This window comes from Saccoglossus kowalevskii, chromosome 5 (genome assembly GCF_978046115.1).
Source record: "Saccoglossus kowalevskii chromosome 5, keSacKowa6.1, whole genome shotgun sequence".
Classification (NCBI taxonomy): Eukaryota; Metazoa; Hemichordata; class Enteropneusta; family Harrimaniidae; genus Saccoglossus; species Saccoglossus kowalevskii.
In genome coordinates, this window is record NC_140645.1 from 20,408,234 (window position 1) to 20,429,881 (window position 21,648).

The 21,648-nt window shown below is 36.2% G+C and overlaps 1 protein-coding gene across 2 annotated transcripts in view; it reads left to right on the forward strand.

The window, feature by feature from the left end:
* Positions 1 to 17,835, forward strand: part of LOC100368110 (coatomer subunit alpha-like) — a 30,463-nt gene extending 12,628 nt beyond the window's left edge. Inside the window, exons 13-28 of one of the 2 annotated variants that reach the window (XM_002731243.4) lie at positions 360 to 585; positions 1,120 to 1,258; positions 2,133 to 2,442; positions 2,730 to 2,919; positions 4,174 to 4,269; positions 5,406 to 5,494; positions 7,261 to 7,465; positions 8,953 to 9,065; positions 10,070 to 10,144; positions 11,150 to 11,218; positions 12,239 to 12,375; positions 13,137 to 13,323; positions 13,496 to 13,606; positions 14,598 to 14,759; positions 15,238 to 15,350; positions 16,007 to 17,835. In XM_002731243.4, the coding sequence (XP_002731289.1) occupies positions 360 to 585; positions 1,120 to 1,258; positions 2,133 to 2,442; positions 2,730 to 2,919; positions 4,174 to 4,269; positions 5,406 to 5,494; positions 7,261 to 7,465; positions 8,953 to 9,065; positions 10,070 to 10,144; positions 11,150 to 11,218; positions 12,239 to 12,375; positions 13,137 to 13,323; positions 13,496 to 13,606; positions 14,598 to 14,759; positions 15,238 to 15,350; positions 16,007 to 16,148 (2,364 nt within the window). In that variant the 3' untranslated portion in view covers positions 16,149 to 17,835. The remainder of the gene's footprint in view (positions 1 to 359; positions 586 to 1,119; positions 1,259 to 2,132; positions 2,443 to 2,729; positions 2,920 to 4,173; positions 4,270 to 5,405; positions 5,495 to 7,260; positions 7,466 to 8,952; positions 9,066 to 10,069; positions 10,145 to 11,149; positions 11,219 to 12,238; positions 12,376 to 13,136; positions 13,324 to 13,495; positions 13,607 to 14,597; positions 14,760 to 15,237; positions 15,351 to 16,006) is intronic. The other variant, XM_078012237.2, reaches the window with a different exon arrangement.
* Positions 17,836 to 21,648: the final 3,813 nt, after the last annotated feature.

Sequence of the window (21,648 nt, forward strand, 5' to 3'; positions counted from 1 at the left end):
TAATCAAAAGACCACACGTTGGTCTCATCTTTGATCACGCCCCCAAACGGGGAGCACCTGAGAAAACAACTATTTAAAAAATTTCATTGGTTCTTGCAAGACATTTAAATTGGCTACGAATAGCCATTGGTTGATTAGTGGCATGAGACCTTCATACAAAATATTTCTGCCTGTAGTTCCAGATGGATGGGTAATTAATTGTCCTGTACTTTCTAAACTGGTTGAACAACTCCATCCCCCATATTTAATTTCTGGTGAAAACACTTCCCATTTCAGTTGCTGATTTAAAAATATGTGCTTACTAACAAAAAAAACTACTAGTTTCTCCAAGTCAATCGATATATCGTTTCTCAATTCAGTTGCTGATTAAAAACATGAAAAACGAAATCACCAAGAAGATCCAAGCAGCGTCATGTGACGAGATTTTCTACGCTGGTACCGGTACGCTGCTCCTTAGGGAGAGTGACTCTGTCACTCTTTTTGATGTACAGCAGAAGAGAAATCTGGGATCTGTCAAAATATCCAAGGTCAAATATGTCATCTGGTCACCTGATATGTCACATGTTGCTTTGATCAGCAAGCACAGTGAGTATGCGTTATCAACTTTTGATCAACTGAATTTATTATCCAGAATTTTGGTCAAATTCCATACTCTAATGTGAATGTCGCTAATCACGATTTTTGTTTAATAGCTTACATATAGCACAAAATAAAACGTGTCTGATGGCAAAACAAGTCTAAAAAAAATTTAAATCAAAATTTTTTTTTTTTTTTTGAAGTGCATGTTGTTGTTGGTCTATTGATGCAGTACATCCTGGCATTTGTTTGCATCATTTTCTACTCAGTTTTTTCTTGGTTTTTGAACATTTATGTCAACTTCATGTATTTGTTTGTAAAAAAAAAAATTGAGAATTTGTCATTGATAGTGCATATGTCTCGCCTTCCCCTTCCCCCACCCCCTTGTACAAGATTGTGTGCACGAAAAACATTCAACAGTCACACACATGGAGATGACTTCATATGGTATCCCTTTCTACCAAGAATCATAGGAATGTTGACTTGATTTATTATTATTAATGCTGAATTAATTATTTTATGTTTTTATTACTTTTTTTTCAGTAATTTCTGTTTGTAATCGTAAACTTGAAAACCTGTGCACAGTTCATGAAAACATCCGTATTAAAAGTGGTGCTTGGGACGACAGCGGTGTCTTTATATACACGACTAGTAATCATATTAAGTACGCTATAACTAATGGGTAAGTGTTTACCACCCAGCATTCTGCCCAGCCTGACTTGAGTGTCGAACACTGATCCCTGATACTACCCGATTTCTTTGTTTTGTTAAGACCTTCAAACAATAGATCGTTTTCATCGCCTTGCGAGATCTTGCATGATTCAGCGAATGAGCGTGTTACTTATCATATTCTACATTCTTAAAAAGTACACGTATTGCAGAGTGCTTAAAAGAGTATATTGTTACACTTTCAAATTTAAAAATGTTATATATTGACATGAAAATGATTCTTAACATCTCTGCCTACACAATACAATTAAATTGTTGATTCCATTTAAATCTACAAAGCTGTCATAACTGTATGTGTGTGGGGGATGCTCACAGCAACATGAATGTTTTCATAGCATCCAGTTTTGGTGCTCAAACTAGTAAATACAAAAAAAAAATCATACATCGGGTTTGGTCACAGTTCTGATGTTTCTGTGATGATTAAGTACTGTAAATTATGAAATTCTTTAGCAGTGATTTCTTCTCTGAGGTCCTACTACATAGATTGTCAGCAACTTTCAAATAATTTTGTCATAAAATCCTGAAATTATAAAAATTTCTATCAGTGATACAGTAATTTATTACTTGACAACAATATTGCAAGCGAGTCAAAGTATTTATGCAAGACATGATTTGATTGGATGAGAGAACCTGTCAACAAACAAGGTGCTTTCTGATTGGCTTGACTATTTAAGTGTTGGGGCTGTGTAGCCAATCAGGTTCAGTCTTGTAAGTAGCTTCATATTGACTCAGAATCTGCACATGTACAGCTCTGTTGAATGTCCTTTCAACTTTTAAAATTTTGGAAATATCTGTCTTGACTTTCAATTTTTTTTTTTCCCCTTCAGGGATCACGGTATCATTCGCACGCTAGACTTACCAATCTACATCACACGAGTCAAGGGACAGAGCGTCTACTGCTTGGATCGGGAATGCCGCCCTCGCGTGTTAGGTATTGACCCAACTGAATTCCGCTTTAAGTTGGCACTGATCAACCGCAAATATGATGAAGTCTTGCATATGGTACGCAATGCGAAATTGGTCGGACAATCGATTATCGCATACTTGCAGAAGAAAGGTTATCCTGAGGTGGCTTTGCATTTCGTTAAGGATGAGAAGACGAGATTTGCTCTGGCTTTAGAATGCGGCAACATTGAGGTACATGTTTGTTTTGTTTTTGTAACACTGAATGTGTCCCATTCAGTATACACTTTTTAAACCCTCACATGTGACTCTACCTCTATAGCAGAATAGTCATGTTCATTAACTACTTCTGCTTACTTTTTCTTTGCTTTATAATTGAATTGTTGATTTTGGCCATAGTTGGTGTACTTTTATTGATTCAAAATGTCTATAAAAAGGGTCAGTGATTTTGGCTAACACATAACATGACCACTGAAAAATACTGTTTCAGTCCTAATTAATCTTTACTTCCTTGTCTGCAGGTTGCCTTGGAAGCTGCCAGGGCTCTGGATGACAAGAACTGTTGGGAGAAACTTGGTGAAGTAGCTTTACTGCAGGGCAACCACCAGATTGTAGAAATGGCGTACCAGAGAACAAAGAATTTTGACAAGTTATCATTCTTGTATCTGATAACCGGCAATCTTGAAAAATTGAAGAAAATGATGAAAATTGGTATGTTGTTAACAAAACTAGGTTTGGTAAAGGAAATATTAAGGAATGTAAGGAATCGAGGCATTCAGGACTTGAATTGAGGCTTGACTTTCTGTTCAGACCACCAAACAAAGTTTAATTAATTTAAAACCGAATTGACAGCAAAGTATAAAACTTCTTATTATCATTTGATTTTATTCTGCTGTTCAAGAAACCTAGATACGAATATTTGCTCACCAAACTGTTTTTGTGCACAAAATCCATGAAAATGGTGATTTTTTGAAGCTTTTTACATATCATATTTGCATATTTTGTTAGGTTACATATCAGGGTTTTTTCTAAACCGAGGAACAGGGGCACAACGTCCTGATACCTCAACTGACACCCTCTTATCGAATTGCTGATTGAACTTTCAAGTCATAAATATATTTTTTTGAGCTGCGCACTTCCGTGCTGCCGTACAACACAAAATCTTTCTCAAATATATTTTTCCCCCGCGAAAACTTCCCAGCAACACCAGCTGACAATGTGTCTGGACAACAAATACACTAAAATTACTCCAAAAATATTTCAATGGCGATAGATACATCGTTAAAACAGTGCAGAAACCTTCTGATATGGCATTTCCAGGTTGATCGCCTGTGTGTTCATCTCTCTTGTTCATTTTTTCTAAAAAAACTCCTGCATATAGTGACAAAATTAACGTTATTATAAAATGAATATTTATGATTGTCAAAAATAAACAGGATATTCAGATGATAACTGTTCATTTTTAATAAAATTATGCTTTCTTTTTATACCATATTCTTGCGTAGATTTTCTCCAAATAAATATTTATTGCTGAGAAAAAAAAATATATGATTATGGAACACTTTTTAAAAGCAAAAAAAATAAATTTTGGTACATTTTTTTGTCCCTATTTATTAGGTTGAATACCTGTCGCCTACCATAATACAAGTTTAGAAAAAAGAAAAATCGTGTACTACTGTAAAATACTTTGTGTCTTGGAATTCATTTTTGCTATTTTCACTGGAGGGATGACTAAGTGAAAATAAAATCCAGCGAATATACCATTTCCCCTTTACTTTACATTCAACTCATCACAAATTAGTGAAAATAAATTCCATACAAAACACTTAGTCTTTTCAGCGAAAATTAATTCCAGCTAAAATAAAGTATTTTACAGTATTTACTGAATCCCAATTGAGTTACTTAGAATTATTATTTCTTAATTACTATATTTGTGATAGAGTCAATTTTCATTTATTCCTGTAGCTGAGATTCGTAAAGACACAGGTGGTCAATATCAGAACGCACTGTACCTTGGTGACGTGTCCGAGAGAGTCAGAATACTAAAAGGTTGTGGACAAAGTAAGTATTTATTTATATGGTGTACAAGTTTGTGCAAGAAAGTGCAGAGAACCTGCCACTGATTAGTATAGTCGCCAGTATAACTGATACAATCAATGGGTTTGCCAACTAATTCTGAAATATTTGAGCACTGAAGCTAGCTCGCATCCAACCAAACATGATTTTCATTTTTGTACTCTCTCAAGGTCTCTTTAGTTTATTTTTGGAAGTTCTTCTAAAATTAGTTTTCAGGATTCTGTTTGATTTTTTTTCATAACTTGTACAAAATCCTAAGCCATTAACAATGCCTATTGTAGTCAGTAAAAGGTGTTCTGCGGATCATACAGAAAAGTGGAAATGTTATTTTAAAGCTTAATATTAATCTTTTCACCACCAGACTCTCTCACCCAGATTTGTTTGCACTTTATTCTTATATTCTTCAATATTTCTGAGAATGAATCTAATTTTGGAGATAACAGACAAAATCTTGAGTCAATTTTCAGTTTTTACTAAAAAAAAAGTTGGAAGTTTTTGTCCCAATCTTCTGAAATACGGTAAAGTGCAGACTATAAACGAGACTATTTTGGGAATTTTAAATGAAAACAGGAAACTGGTGGTGAAAAGGTTAAAAAAGCAATTTGTGAACATTTTGAGATATAGTGTTGTACTGTAAATGGGGTAATTATTCAATGGGTTTTAATTTAGCTTATTTCGCTGACTGGAAAAATGCGCTAAATTAAAACACAGTGAATATGTAAAATTTAGCATAGAACACATTATTTAAATGACGAAACCGTGAATTTAAAACCCACTGAATATGCCCGAAATGGTAAATCAGTGAAATTTAAACCCAGTGAAAATTAGTCATTTTACAGTATTTACGAGAGATCTCAGCTTTGCAACTTGTCAACTGTACATAACCATGAAATAGGGTTGTCATGAAAATAATAAATCTTTACCATACAGAAATTCATTGATGTGAATGTGATGTATGGCAAATAAAGATAATGTCGCAACAGATTTTGTCATTTCTTCGGAACTAGAAGCTGTACTGTTAAAGACACATATGTGCAATCCTAATTGTCAAGTACAGGATGAGATTTCGACTGCAGCTCATTGTAGCTGGCAATAACATGATGTGGTCTTGTTCATTTCAGAGGCATTGGCATACCTAACTGCAGCTACTCATGGTCTTGACGAAGAAGCTGCACACCTGCAAGAAATGTTTGATCCTGAGAAAGAAAGGGTAAGATAATGATACTTACAGCCAATGAAAACAGTTCAGAGGTTTCTAAGCCAGAAGTTGATTGGCCAAAAAAACTAAATAACCAAAGCATGTACCGTATTTGTCTTCAGTTAAGCGCCACCTTCAATTAGGCGCCAGTGCCACAAAAACTTTGTATTTTACACCTCAATTAAGCGCCAGACAAAGTTGAAATTTTGGCACGTAATGATCGTGAATTGGGCGCCGGCGGATCGACTACCGGTTACCGGTTCGTAGCGATGGACGCGATCGCGGAAGTCCCTCGCTGTTACTGTACGAATGGCTTTTATGTAAAAAAAATTGGTTTTGTTTCTAACAATTTTTAAGAAATCGGTCTATAATCTTTTGAAACATGTCTTTTTAGTCTACTCATGGAACTATATAGTTCCATGGTCTACTGTAGAAAATATCAGCGTGGTTTTTAATTTCGCAGTACGAAACGAAATTAAAACAACGCGAAAATGTTCTGTTTCAAATGCGCTGTTGTCACAGTAAACAGTGTTAAATTATTCTTTAAATGCTCAGTTTACTTTCCAAAAATAACTAATTTCTTGATTTGAAAAAAAAATCATGCCGTTTTTCCCACCAAAATCAAAGCCAAAATATCGCAAACATCGGCAAATCACTTCCGCATTGCGTTCATACATTATTTAAATGAGCTATGGTAATTTGATCACGTTGGTATCATCCAGCATTTTGATTGGTTAATTAACGACTTGACCTATCAGGTCAAAAAACGCGTTCCAGGTCAAGTCCTAGACAGGAAGCATGGCAGACATCGAATCGCGCCGAGCGTTTACATGCGACCAGAATCATTCGCTTACGATGAAATTAAGTTGAATTTTACTTGCATTTTATTTTTTGTACGTTATTATAACTACTACTGAGTAATAATCGTAACCGTGGAATGCAGCATGACCGGATTTTGCTACCGTGATCATTGACTACTAAGCGTTGAATTTGTGTTTGTTTTATTTTTCTGTTGATTGTACGGCAAACTGTGAATGTTTTCTAAAGAATGATATTTTTTGTATAACTTTCTAAACTGTCTGAAAACGGGTCATTTACTCAGTATTTAAAATAAAGGCTACAGTGACTAAGCGTCAGACTGTAATGTAAAATATTGTCAATAATCTATCACCAGAATGGAGCAAAAACAATGGCTTGTAACACAATTACCGGTACTAGAACTTGAAGTGCTTGAAATAAGCGCCATTTGAAACAAAGTTGCTCAAATTTAACCACAAATAAGCGCCACCATGACATGAAAGTGTAACAAAGTGGCGCCTAATTGAAGACAAATACGGTATTTGCTGATTGGCTTAGAGATTCATATTCAATTTTGACCAATTTGAAAATGGCTCTAATTATCTGGTGTTTCAGAAGGTGTGACTTCTGAGTCGTACTTTTCTCAAAGCACAGTGAAACCAATTTAGCATGTTACCAATCTCAGAAACGTCATGGACATGGCATGACACTAAAACTTTGTTTTAAATATGATTGCCAACATTATTAGTTAATGTCAGTGTTCCTAATCTATTGATGTAGAATTGAATCTGATTGCTTTGATATTATACATATAGGTACCTCAGGTTGACCAATCTCAGATTTGTTCATTTTGTGATAATATCTTCAATTGAAATGTGCATTACTAACAGCGGAGCTATCTCAGCTGAGACGCTGCTCGTATAAAATATTTATAAATATTTATGACTGCTGAATTAATGTGGTTGTTTTTGTTATCAAAGTTACCGGAAGTGAATCCCAACGCCAGATTACTGCAACCCCCGCCACCAATAATGCAGTCCGAAGACAACTGGCCGCTGTTAACCGTCACCAAAGGATTCTTTGAGGGCGCTATGACCAAAGGGAAGACATCAATGGCTGCCACTGAAATTATCGCAGATGAAGGCGGCGAAGGATGGGGTGATGACGCTGAGCTTGTACTTGATGGTATGTTTATAATCCTGTCAATAGTGTGGTATTGTCATTGTAGTACATTGTAGACAACATTGCCTCAAGTGATTATTTCCCATCTGGGTACACTCGAACTGGTGCAATTTATAAATTACGCTAGTAAATGAAGTTTTGTGTCTCATCCAAGGGAAAATGATGTATTGATGCTGTTAATTAGTCCATATTCGGACGCAGTCCGAAAACAGGGACTTATGTTGTGACCTCCGTGTGTGCGTGCGTCTGTGCGTGCGTCCGGATCTGCATCTTAGAAATGCCTGGACCAATCACAATCAAACTTCACACATACATCATACATGATAGTATACATATGCACGTCAATTTGTTTCACGATCTGATTCTAGATGGCCGAATGGCGTCCATTTTTGTGCTAAAAAATCATCAAAATCAAGCATTTCTCGGCTGTTTACAGATAGATTTTGTTCTAACTTGGTATATACATTAGACATTATGGGACCTTAATGCAAATAACTTTGTTTTTCAGATAAGATTCAAAATGGCCGACTGGCGTCCATTTTGTTTTAATGAATGTGGTTCTCGTGCCATATCTCTGACTTGCTTTCACTGATTATGTTCAAATTTTAAATTTTCAATATACATCATGTCATAGATAGACAGATATATTGGTTTGACGATCCTATTCAAAATGGCCAAATGGTGGCCATTTTTGTGCTAAAAAATCATCAAATATCAAGCATTTATGGATGGATTTCGTTCAAACTTGGTACATATGTTAGACATTACAGGTTCCTGATGCACATCATTTATTTTTCAGATCGGATTCAAAATTGCTGTCTTGCGGCCATTTTGTTTTAATCATTGGGCTTCCAATTTTATATATTCGTTATACACTATGTTATATATATACATGTATTCAAAATGGCTGGTTTTGAATGCTGTTCCAGAGCAATATCTCTCAATATGGACAAGTACTTTTTTGACGATCAGATACAATTGTCAATCATTTTAATGCTAAAAAAATCATATTCCTGACATGGTTATATTCCAGCTATATTACTATAAACAAAACTATATATCTTAAATTTGATAACTAACTGGGACTGTGCCATGCATGGCTTGTTTTGTTTTTTTTGTAATTAGATAATTTAATATCTATCTACAACGACAAGATGTATGTTCTATGTTAAACAATTACTATTGAAATAATGTTTTCATTAAGAACATTAAATTAACAAAAGCATGTTCTCTGTATATGCAATAAATTTTCCTTATTCTACCATATATGGTCCCCTTCGTTAGTTAAAAAAAAGTGCAAGTTCGTAACTGGCATGCGTGAAGACGAGAAGTATAACTTCATTTTGTTTTACTTTAATAATAGATGATGAATAATTGGATAAAAAATTGACTACAAATAATTTGTTTGAATTACATTTATTTGGGAGAAGGTGGTGTTCAGACCACTGTGTTTGCATTCTTATTATAAATGCTGATCTCGTTATTCACAGAAGGCGGTGGTTTTGATGACGAGGGAATGATTGGTATCGATGACGAAGGTGGCGATGAAGAGGGTGGTGGATGGGATGTCGGTGATGATGATTTGGAATTACCAGCAGACTTGGTAAGAAATCAAACACAATTTTTATATGTGTTTACGTGACCCCCAAAGGTCACTATCAACAAGAAATTGCTACCAAGAATGCAAACTCTCGTTAAAAAATTTCATGAGAAACGAAAGAGATGTTTGATGATTGCTATTATGAGGATTCCCTCCAAAAGTACCAGGATGTGTGACCTTAGGGGCTGCGGAGTCGCTGTGTATGTGGTGGTCGATTCCCTCCAAAAGTTCCATGATGTGTGACCTTAGGGAGCGGGGTCACTGTGTATGTGGTGGTCGATTCCCTCCAAAAGTTCCATGATGTGTGACCTTAGGGAGCGGGGTCACTGTGTATGTGGTGGTCGATTCCCTCCAAAAGTTCCATGATGTGTGACCTTAGGGAGCGGGGTCACTGTGTATGTGGTGGTCGATTCCCTCCAAAAGTTCCATGATGTGTGACCTTAGGGAGCGGGGTCACTGTGTATGTGGTGGTCGATTCCCTCCAAAAGTTCCATGATGTGTGACCTTAGGGAGCGGGGTCACTGTGTATGTGGTGGTCGATTCCCTCCAAAAGTTCCATGATGTGTGACCTTAGGGAGCGGGGTCACTGTGTATGTGGTGGTCGATTCCCTCCAAAAGTTCCATGATGTGTGACCTTAGGGAGCGGGGTCACTGTGTATGTGGTGGTCGATTCCCTCCAAAAGTTCCATGATGTGTGACCTTAGGGAGCGGGGTCACTGTTTATGTGGTGGTCAATTCCTTCCAAAAGTTCAAGGATGTGTAACCTTAGGGGCGGGGTCACTGTGTGAATGCGAATGGTTATTTCCAGTTATGTTTTGACAAATTGTTAACAGAAAAATATCTCGGACATTGCAGCAAGGTAACTTACGTTTGTTATTGTAACACGTACTGTGCACCTTGCTGTATTTGGAAAACACCAAATCTCATATTTTCACAAATCAGTTCGCTTTTCTTTTCGCCACCAAAACAAGTATGATGATTGCATGTTACAATTTGTTATTTTTCAGGACATAGGTCCAGTACCGACTGGTGGAGATGAAGGATACTATGTACCACCTACGAAAGGGACAAGCCAGAGTCAGGTAAGATTAATCTGTCGTGCATCTTACATATATTACCTATTAGTGTAGTGTATCAGATTATCAAGTCTATAAATTCAAAGACTCATCTCAACATGTGAAAAACTTGCCCTTCAATGAGATCACATTCTACTACAGGTTCATATTTTGTAAAAAATGGTTGTTACGGTATAAGTCTGTAGAGCAACAGATCTTATTCAAAAATGGCGCTGAGATTCCATTCTCTCCCGTCATCTTGTCCACCGTCATAAGTAACTATGAATGTGATGACGATAAAGAGTGGAATATTGTTTGAGCAGCAAAACAAGTCGCGTGGCTCTCTCGCTCTCAACAAGATCTCTGCGGCCATTTGTGTCGAATATTGAAACCGAAAGTTTGATTTCCCAATTCACAGCATTAATATTGCTTTAGTAAGACTTTAGATGTAATCCATGCACACACACCCTTTATGTAATGTGTAGTTGAGTCTCCCAAAGCGTGGTTACTCATCATGCGAAGCTCATTATACAAAATTCAGGTTCTCTGGTTGTTTATCTACAATGTACGCAAAGAGAAAACGATTGTCGTTGATTCACCTTTATTCAATAACAATATGCATTTTTACGCAGATATTGTAGATAGATTTTGCATTGAGGAATTCTAGTTAACTTTGTTAGGTTACCAGACTTTTTTGATGTGAAGTCAAAGTATGTTTTTTTATTCATAAACACACATAAATGAGAAAGTTGGACAAAATATAATTTCTAACATTTTGCCATTCATACAAGTAAAAGTAAGTCTATTGAACTTGTAAAACACTGTGACAAACTGGCTCATGAATGACTAGTTATAAAATCGACTTCCCCTTTCCATTGCCAGCATGCTCTGTAATGTAGCAACCAAGGAAAAACATATGGAGAACTGATCTATTTCAGATTCATTGAGAATCCTGTACAGATTTAGTTCATGTCAAATGTCAATGACAAGACACATTCCATTTACACGGTGATGTTGTTTTCTCACTTCTAGGTTTGGTGTAATAATTCTCAGCTTGCCGTGGATCATATCTTAGCGGGATCATTTGAGACTGCCACCAGGGTAAGTATGTTTAAACTAAGAATTATTCTGAGACGCATATACATGCGAGATGTAACCCAGTATACAGGCAGTGTGGGTGATGGACTGAGCGACCAATGATATGGCTCTGTTTTGATCACATGGATGCTGTTTTTGATATCAACAAGGGAAAGTGTTTGAATGTGACCTTATGTGATGTACACTTCTCAAATAAAGATGATGTTGATGTCCAATACATTTCTGTATCTCTTTCGTAGAGACTTTCACAGATGACAACCAGTGTGCCCTGCTGGATCAGGACTAATTTTGTATGGATTTCAAAAATCGCAAAAATTAATTTGTCAGCTTGTTGACTGCTGGAAAGATCAAGGTCTTCAGAAACATTTAGTGCACATTGTGGCAGAAGGTGATTTCCAAACTGAAAAGCACAAACTATAATGATGACATCTGATTTCCTTTGTTTTTTTACGCTTACTTTGTTTATAAAATGTGAATTTTATTTTCCCAAATTAAAAATACCATAGCTATAGTAAGAGGTGTTTTTTTAGATAGATACTGTGGAATACTTTATTTTCGCAGGAATTAATTTTCACTGAAAAGGCTGTTTGGGCACTTTTTATGGAATTTATTTTCACTGATTTTTGATGAGTTTAATGTGAAATATAGGAAAAAAGTATATTCGCTGGATTTTATTTTCACGGAATCATCCCTTTAGCGAAAATAAAGTATTCTACAGTATGTCAGTGTATGATATTCTGTTATGTTAATGATGTGCCAAGGATTATGCATAGCTACCATATTTACATTTTTAGAAGCGTGTTTGGAAAAAAAACATTGCATTTATACTGGATCATTAAATTATATTTAATTTAACCATAGACACACTTACATAAGCAGACATGCTTTAAATAAAGCAATATGGTAGTTGTGATGCTAACATTTTCTGTTCGTCGATTACGCACATTGGCTTAGAGGGTACAATGCACTGATGTTTCGTAATATTAAATGGTTTTGTTAATCTTTATGTACGTTTGCTTTCAGTTGCTGTACGACCAAGTCGGTATTGTGGATTTCACAACATATAAACAGTTATTCATGTCAGCTTATTCAAGAGCACGAACAGCCTATATCGCTTTACCTGCACTGCCGAGTATGTTTGGAAATCCACACAGAAACTGGTATGTGATATGTTATTCTTAAAGAGCGGTGGTCATTGAGCGTGATGGTTGTCGCAACTGTGCGTTGAAATGAATTAAATTTTGTGGCAATAAACAACACATTTATCTGTATGTGTATGTGTTGCTGTGCATAGTATGGGTCCCATATCTAATCATGCAGACGTGATGCCCACAACCATTTTCTTGCTCTATTGTGTCTCGTATATTTGCTGGATTGCTCCCTGAAATGTCAGTGTTGTTTTTGTGGTGTGAAGCATTGAACAAGCGACTCACTTGAAAGATGATCACTCATTGGTTCCCTCACCCGAGCACACAACAATCTAGCCAATCAGGTCAAGTGTTACTTGTATAGTGGGTTTGAAATACAATATTTTAATTTCAGGTGTATCAAAATACAACATGATTGAATAACTCTGAATACATGTTACCACGACGACTGGTGCTTTCCCATGGTTTTACATGCTGTATTAGTATCGCATGCGTTCATTTTACATAATGACAGTGATGTTTCCATGGTTACAAGTCACATTTTAATTATTCCCTATACAGTAAATACAACTGTTTGTTTACTTCCATTCCTATTGGAGAAGCCCTTCTAATAGAGCAATTATGGCATGGTTTTGTATATCCAGCAGTGTAGTCAACACTTCCATAATTTTATCTTCTGTCTTATTAACAGTGACAGTAACAGTAACCCCCTTACCTACCCAACCCTTATGCACGTTATACTATTTTGTTACAAATATTGTTTTGTTTTCCAGGCGAGAGGCTGGTGCCCGTGGTGGCGTGCCTGCAGTAGGTTTGAAATTGAACCATCTTGTGCAGCGACTACAATTAGCGTACCAAATGACAACGCAAGGCAAATTTGTTGAAGCCACCGAACGTTTCCGTAGTATATTGCTTAGTGTTCCCCTTTTAGTCGTCGATAATAAACAAGAAATTGCTGAGGTAAGTGAGTTTTGGATGATGTAGGCAAACTTACATGTGATGTATTTTGAGTTAAAAATGACTTGAAGTTGTTTTCACTTTTTGTATTATCCCCAAAATACCTCTCACTGTTTTATGTTTTGTAAATTATATTGCTATGTCAGTAACAGTCCCTAATTTAATTTGTCTGCAGGCCCAACAGCTGATTACCATTTGTAGAGAATATATCGTAGGGTTGACAATGGAACAGAAAAGAAAAGAATTGCCCAAGAGTTCCCTGGAAGACCAAAAAAGAAACTGTGAGGTATGTACTGCCCTCTATGTTGCGTTTGTGAGAAATTTGTTTTGTAATAGGGAAGTGCTGTATTGTACATCATGCTACTACATTCGTTAGTTGTAACAGACTTCAAATAAAAATGTTTTTTTTTTCGTTTGTAGCGCATCTCTAATGAAAGTGAACGTAACCCGAAATTTCATTTACCGTATTTAGTTTTATACTGTATCATGAAAATGCAACTTATTTTTATCATAGATGCATCTATGTCCTTCACGAAAGCACATGTGCTGCAAATAGAGCAAACATACAATGGTTATTCCCTAAAGGAATGCCATCTAGTGATGAAATGCTTTTCTGATGTGAACATGCTTGTGTAGTTCAGTGTAAGCAATGTTGTTCACACCAACAACAATATTCTGTTGAGTAGTTTTTCATCTTTTACAATATTTCAAAAACAATTGCCTTGACTAAAAAAAAAATATCAATGTAAATGATTTTTCATATCTTCTTATTTTATATTGTCGAGAACTCGTACTTACTTCCATTTGTCATTGTCTTGTCATTTTTGCACAAACCAGACTCAACTCAGTTATCTTTATACTTGGAGTTACATTTAGTGAACCATTAACAGGGTCCATAGCATTGGGAAAATCCTTTGAAAGTCTTTGGATTTTTTGAGGTCTGGAAAGTCTTTGAGTTGTCTTCAAATTACAGGAAAAATAAAAATAAATCTTTGAAAAGTCTTCAAATTTCTTCATAGTTATTAATTCATTTTAAAAAGGCCGTTTTCTCCAGGGAACTACCATATCCTCAGAACTTTGATAAGCTTTGGTGATGATGTTGGCCTGAATTAAAATGTCTTTGAAAAATGCAAGAAAGTTTGGGAAAAGGTCTGGAAAAGTCTTGGAAATCATTTGGCTTTTGGTGCTATGGACCCTGAATAAAATATTTGTATATATTTTTTGTTTTGTTAATCATGATGATCTCACAGACGATTTGCGTATTGTCTGACTTTCAGATGGCCGCTTATTTCACTCACTGTAATACACAACCTATTCATCACATGTTGACGTTACGTACCGCTCTAAATCTGTTCTTCAAACTGAAGAACTATAAGACAGCCGCATCGTTTGCACGTAGACTACTCGAAACAGGACCCAAACCTGATGTTGCGCAACAGGTAGGTGTATTTAATGACCTTCTTGTTCTTGATGCTTTGCGAGCAGTGCCATCAATTATGTTACCGTTCGTGGAGTTACAACTAAAATGTATGGCTCAGTGCGATATGTCATGTTTGTGCTTCCTGATTGCTTGATTTTTCTGCAATTTAATATTCTAAAATTTAATTATAATCCTGTTTTAGAAAAATAAGGTGCTGGTGTTGAAATACAATTATGAATAATTTATAAGCGATAGTCAAGTATTTAAAAAAATATCAATGCATAAGATCATCAGAAATTACCATGGCATGTGACGTTCATGATTAGACTCTAACTCACAATTTGTGAAGATTTTTTGCATAAAAAAATAAGTTTACAATATTTGTAAATAGTTTATAATTTGAAAAGTAAAAATAAAATAGTGTAGAATTAATTTTAATACTAAAGATTCATACTGCGTAGAAACATTGTTCATTTTTTCTGCATTTTCTCTTTCAGACTCGTAAGATTTTACAAGTTTGTGAAAAGAACCCAACTGATGCGCATAAATTAAATTATGATGAACACAATCCATTTGACATCTGTGGAGCTACGTACAAACCTATTTACAGGTTAGTAATGAATGGCTGACAATATTAACCAATCATCAATAAGAGCACAAATTACTTTATGATACAAGTCATTTGATTGGGTGCATTGATTCCATATTATAAAGTAGAAGCTGTCTGATTGGTCCATCATTGCATGTTCTTTGCAATTTACACCACAAGTCTGGAGACTAATAGTTTGATTAACCCTGTTAGCACCATACTTTTTCCCCGCCAAATTTTGTCTGCTTTTTATGTATTTTTCTCTCATTTGAACATAACTTCCTACTCGCTACAGATTTTGATAATCATTTTTTGGGAAAATATGAAAGGTAAAAAAAAAAGTCTCTGTGTTACTGCAGTGTCTCCTCAGTAGCAAGGCTTTTTAATTTCAAGCATTTTGTATGAGTTACTGTACAATAATGTGCAAGAAGTCAACCACAGTTAACAGACATAACAAACAAGTCAGCACCCAACGTGTGAAGAGCATGAAAAGCATTCCCACAATATGAAAAGCTTCTGCGATGATGAAATTTCATAAGTCACGGAAGCCTTTATTTCCTTTTGGTGTCTGGTATTTAACTGGTAGGAGATAGAAGGAAAAAAAAAAGTACCAACGTGGACCATGTCATTTTCATTGACTTGTTTACTCATTCATTCCTTTTCTGTCAATTTTGCAGGGGAAAGCCAGTCGAGAAGTGTCCGCTTAGTGGAACGTGTTACTTGCCAGAGTTCAAAGGTCAAATATGCCGAGTTACACAATGTACAGAAATTGGCAAAGATACCATCGGTCTCAGGATCAGCCCGATTCAGTTCCGATAAAAGTAGCATCGTAGCAACTCTTCAAAACTTCCAGTATTTTTAACCAGAAGCTATCTAACTTAACAAGGATAGAATGGTACCATTATTTGCCATGTTTTGTGGGGGGGCGGGGAGAGAGGGAGGGGTGTTATTGTTCGGCAAATTTTATCTGCAAACAATAGAAATGAATTGTATAATTTAATTGTTAAACAAATCAAACCACGTACTTGGAGGGAGACGTTCTGCGTATCATTTCAGGCAGTATTAAAAACCTAAATCTGGATAAATCACAGCTTCAAGTTGACATCCATATAAATTGTACTCTGTATGCTATCCAAGAGCGTTGAACGTCATGTGTAAATGACATTGATGTGTAACAATCCGTGATAGACTGCTCAGCTTTTAGCAATCAATTCATATACTGTTGAATACTTTATTTTCGCTTGGAATTAATTTTCGCTATTTTTGCTGAAGGAATGATTCAGTGAAAATAAAATCCAGCGAATATACCTTTTTTCCTATCTTTTACATTCAACTCCCCAAAAATCAGTGAAAATAAATTCCATATAACACACCTAAAAAGTCTTTTCAGCGAAAATAAATTCCAGTGAAAATAAAGTATTTTACAGTATTGCAAATATGAGGGAATTTGATAATGTATACAAAAATAACAATGTGATTTTCTCCCGCCAGTGTTGAAATTCTGATGGGGGGGCCCTTCGTCGTTACCATGTCTGTCTGTTCTATCGATAACTCAATCTCCAATCTCTGATCACAATCATAAACGACAAAATAGGTACTCTGAAAAAACTGACGCTCTACGGCTTTCGAGTGCCCCGCACAAACGTAACATCCTTAGCAGCATTTAGCAATTGTATTTTATTGTCTGTCAGTCTGGTTACTTTGTTACAGAAATTTGTATTATTCATCCACATCGCCAACCCCATTTCAACCCTTGCTCAATATGCTCGAGAGGTACTGTTTGATATGTAGGTGGTTATTTCCATAAGCTTAATTGGACTTATTTTGAACCATTGTACATACAGAATACATGTTCATTTTCTTCTTTCAAGCTATAATTTGTTTTTGATTGCATGAGTGTCTTCTACTTCTGTTTAAAAAAAAAACCATTTTCAGTTAAAATTGTCGAAATTATTACTACCTTATGATGGCGCTGTTCTGTTGGTAGTAAAGTCAGGGTCATAGGTCAATAGATAAGAAGATGTTTGAATTATCTTTTTCTCCTGTCAAGATCATGTAGATACATTTTTGCCATAAAACTGAACAAACGACCTTAAACGACCTGTCACATGCAAAAATTTCTGTGTTGTGCATTTATTTATCCTTTCATGCTAAGTCATTTCTGGATCACGATTGGCTGATGTGTTTTGTATCCAAGCATGTTATTGGCTACTTTGAAGATACTGAATACTTTTTAGCCAATTATAATCACCGACTCTGGTTTCTTTCAATGTTGGGGATATTCCATTGTATTTTAGGTAAGGAATTGTATGAGGGGTCATGGGAGTGAACCTCATAATTAAATGGTTGCTTCTTCAGACTTGTTGTCATTGTTTTTATGAAATTTCAAACTCAGTAATGGTTTGTATGGAAAATATTTAGCCATGGAAAATTTTTTTTGGTGATGATAATGATACGTTTAAAGTGTACAAATGAAATAAATGCTTCTGTACTATGTGAAAGAAAACACTTGTCGTTGATTTTGTTTACACATTATTGTATTTTCACCAGCGAAGGTTCATGTGTTTTGGCCATCAACACTATACCTAAAAGCTCGTACACTATATAGTGTTTGACCAAGAGGATGGGCGATTCTACCTGGAAACTACATGCCAATGTGGGGGTGTTCGCTCAGAAAATGAGGGGAATGTCTGAAATTACATAAACTCTTATTCAATACTTTTTATCTGTGTAATATTGGGAGAAAATGTATCATAAATACATGTGCAAGGTATGCTTTTGTTTCGTGTGAAGTGCTGAGAAACTGTTGCCCTTCTATGCACCCCCACAAAATGTCTGTCATTTGAATCTGCGCTAGCCTGACAAGTTGGTGTAGGTGGCGCCCTGGACTGCTGCGAACCCCACCAGTCCATGGTGCCGCCTACGCCAACTTGTCAGGCTAAATCTACACGCGCTAAGAAAATATATCATGTGACTTTCTCGATACTGTCTATTTTTAGCTTCCTGACGAATGGAAGCAGTTGATCAGTTGATGACGTGTAGTGGGCAAAATAGACATAGTATCGAAACTGGTATCACGCTGAACTGTGTATCTCTGTCCTGGTGCCACCTGACCCAAATAAAAAAAGTTTATGTACTCGATGTGACACTTTCCGAACTATCGTACCATGTACTTGCCGATTGTAACGAAAATTTGAGTATGACAACATCAATCCTCAGTCACTGAAAACTAGATGCATAGATATTGTACATTGTGAGCCTTCGTATATAAAAGGATCATTGTGCCGTTGCGGAAACAAGGAAGATGTCGGGAAATCATGGAGTTGCATGATACCATCTACTTGCACTTTATTATGTAGTTTCACCAATGGACTATGCTAAAAGCAATGGTGATTTTGACTGATATTAAATGGCAAACAACTATACACTCAAGGAATATAATAATTGTTGCCATGGGATCGGTGATAATTGTTTCAGTCTTCATCACAACTAGATTCAGAACCTAGACGTATTCCTGCTCAACATGACTTTACTGGTTTGACAAACGGGTATAATCAGTGGGCATAGACCAGGCCCGTAGCCAGCACTTTTGAATAGGGGGTTCGAAAACAACAATTATATATTTGATGTGAAATGTGTGAATTTTATAATATTCAAAAAGTGTTTTTGAGCTCTGTTAGACATTTTTATATTATCGGTTTTAAATTAAATTTTATTGGTAAGATATTTCACATAACATCTTTGAACTATTTTACCATTTTAGTGAAGGGGTCCTGAACCATTCCTCACATACAGACAAACACATCCACACCATTGATCCACTACGGTAAAATGTTGTACACAAAAAAGACAAGACTGTACGTATCTTAGCATTATTACCTGAGTATTTTAAGGTAGAAGGCTACTTACGAGTTTTTTCGCTCTTCGCAGATGTCGAAATCTGTCTGCAATTATTCATTTTAGTTTTAGTCAATTTTGTATTATGTAACTTTATTTCTGTACAGGGCCTCAGCCTATCGTACAAAATGTAATGGGTAGAAAAGTGCGTAGCACGTTTTAAAAACAATACAACATCCATGTAAACATATGGTACTAAGTTAAGCTGAATTCATATTCATCTCGTCGCTTGAAAACTTTTAAAAGATATAGAGCTATTTGATATATGGTGTGGCAGTTTGTGTAGCGACGAAGTAAGCCCAGACTGTCAGTATTTGCATAATTGCATAGGGTTATTGACTAAAGATCAGCCCTTAGATCATTATAAAATGGACTTATAAAAACAAAGTGAATTTCATTTTCTACCATGCTAAATTCAAACGTATCACTGCAAAAACTAAAAAAATATTGATCTAACTGTATTTTTGTGTGTCTGCCTAATTCAACATTATGTTTATGGCCAAAACAGCGAAAACTCGTCAGTATATATTTTAGTCTAGTATAATTGCTTTCCAATAAATCTCCCAGGTTATAATACTACTTTGATTTTTCCAAAAGTACACAGCCTGGATGATTGTGAAATTGAGGCATGCCACTATTTTTTTTTATTTTTTGAGTAAATATCCCTAAGAAATTTGCAGTATCTCCAACTTGTTTTTCAAACCAGAAAAAACCAGTGTAAAAAAATATGTTTGCAATTTATGATTCATCGCATAGTTTCAGTGCTGAAGCAAAACTGTGCGGTAAATTGTTGGCTGTATGATGAAATTGTTTGCACGTATCTGTTAATCGACTTACTAGTAATTAGCTGATTACTAACGAATGGCTGTGTTATGTCTGTCGTCGTTTCGGCCCATAAGAGGTTCTGGACGGAACTCGACTCAGTGATTTGGAACTAATTACGAGATAACCGTCGCTATTTTGACTACTATTTCTGACAGTTAGTTATCGCAGATATTAATGTAGTGAACGATTAATCAAAAGATATGACGTGTTCAGTACTTAGTGTGATTGGCTGTATGATTGAAGGTTACGCCCTGGAGTCTTTTTACTGCTTTGTAATTGGTTAAGGTTTTGAAAGTGAATAAAGTTGTTTGAGTTGGTCTTGGCGAGTACACGAGGAGAGACGCAGTTCTGGCGAGTCTTGGGGCCAGTCTTGAGACGCAGTCTAGAGAGAGTCTTGGGTCAGCCTAGCTGTGGAATCATAGCCCTTTGTTGCCGACCGCATTATTTACGTGACTGACTTTGGCCGGCCCATAGGGCTATGGGGCCTTGTGCGACTGAATACAGGTTAAAATCCACATGCCAAATTTGGTCGTCGCGAAAATCACATTTTAAGACCTTCGAAAGTACTCACTATGTTTATTTACTTCCAAACAATGACCAGAACCTATTTGCGCTGTGAAATGATGACGGTGGTCATAAAAAAATGACTTTATTTACCGTACACCGAGTCGCAGAAAAACAAGACGAAAGACGCCATTTTGGACTACAGAGTTACGCGAGACCTATAGCAAATTACGCGAGACCTATAATTTTGTACCACGTGACCGAAATCAGTAGATAAATTGCGTTTATGCAACTAGTTTCTATTATTAAACAAAAATCATACAATTACAAATACTGTATGTGATTGCTTTGTTGGAACAATTAGAATAACGGGAAGAATGAGTTTTATTCTTCCACCACTGTATCACATGACCGCCAAACGAGATTACATTTATTCTGCGCTAGGGAGTGTGGGATGTCAATGGCTGTCGTTTTCTCGTAATTTGCTTGGTTTCCGCGGTAATTGTAAAATATCACAAATTATTGCTTATTTATAAACACAAATTGCAAACAAAAGTTTGTATGTTATTCATCCAGCTATCAATTCACAATAAAGGTATGTCACACCATCGTAATCGAAAGCAAACGCGATTTAATTTACGCATGCCAGATTTCTGTTTTTAAACGGTGATAGATCCCGTAGCTCTATGTTCGACGTACAACAACAAAATTAAAAAAAAGACGTCCAAATGAAATTGTTAGGGCGAAATTCAATTGTAGGTCGCACCAAAGAGCTACGGAACCGCAGCTAGGGTCAGCCTTGCGATAGTCTTGGGGACTTTTCCCCAGGACGCTGTGTCTTATAGAGTTCTCGACTGACCGACTAAGACGAAAGCTGAAACGTATTTCGTTGTGCGTGTCTTATTTGACTGTAAAGTTTAAGTGACGTTCCCGATCCCGTACCTCAAGGGGACGCGATAGAGAGACGAGACGATATTCCCCCCTGGCACGTGTGGAGAACCCCGAGGCCGAAGAATTTCCCCCTGATAGCTGCAAGAAACTCTTCGACCTATACAACTCGTGATGATAAATCTTCGGCATTTTTTTAATGATA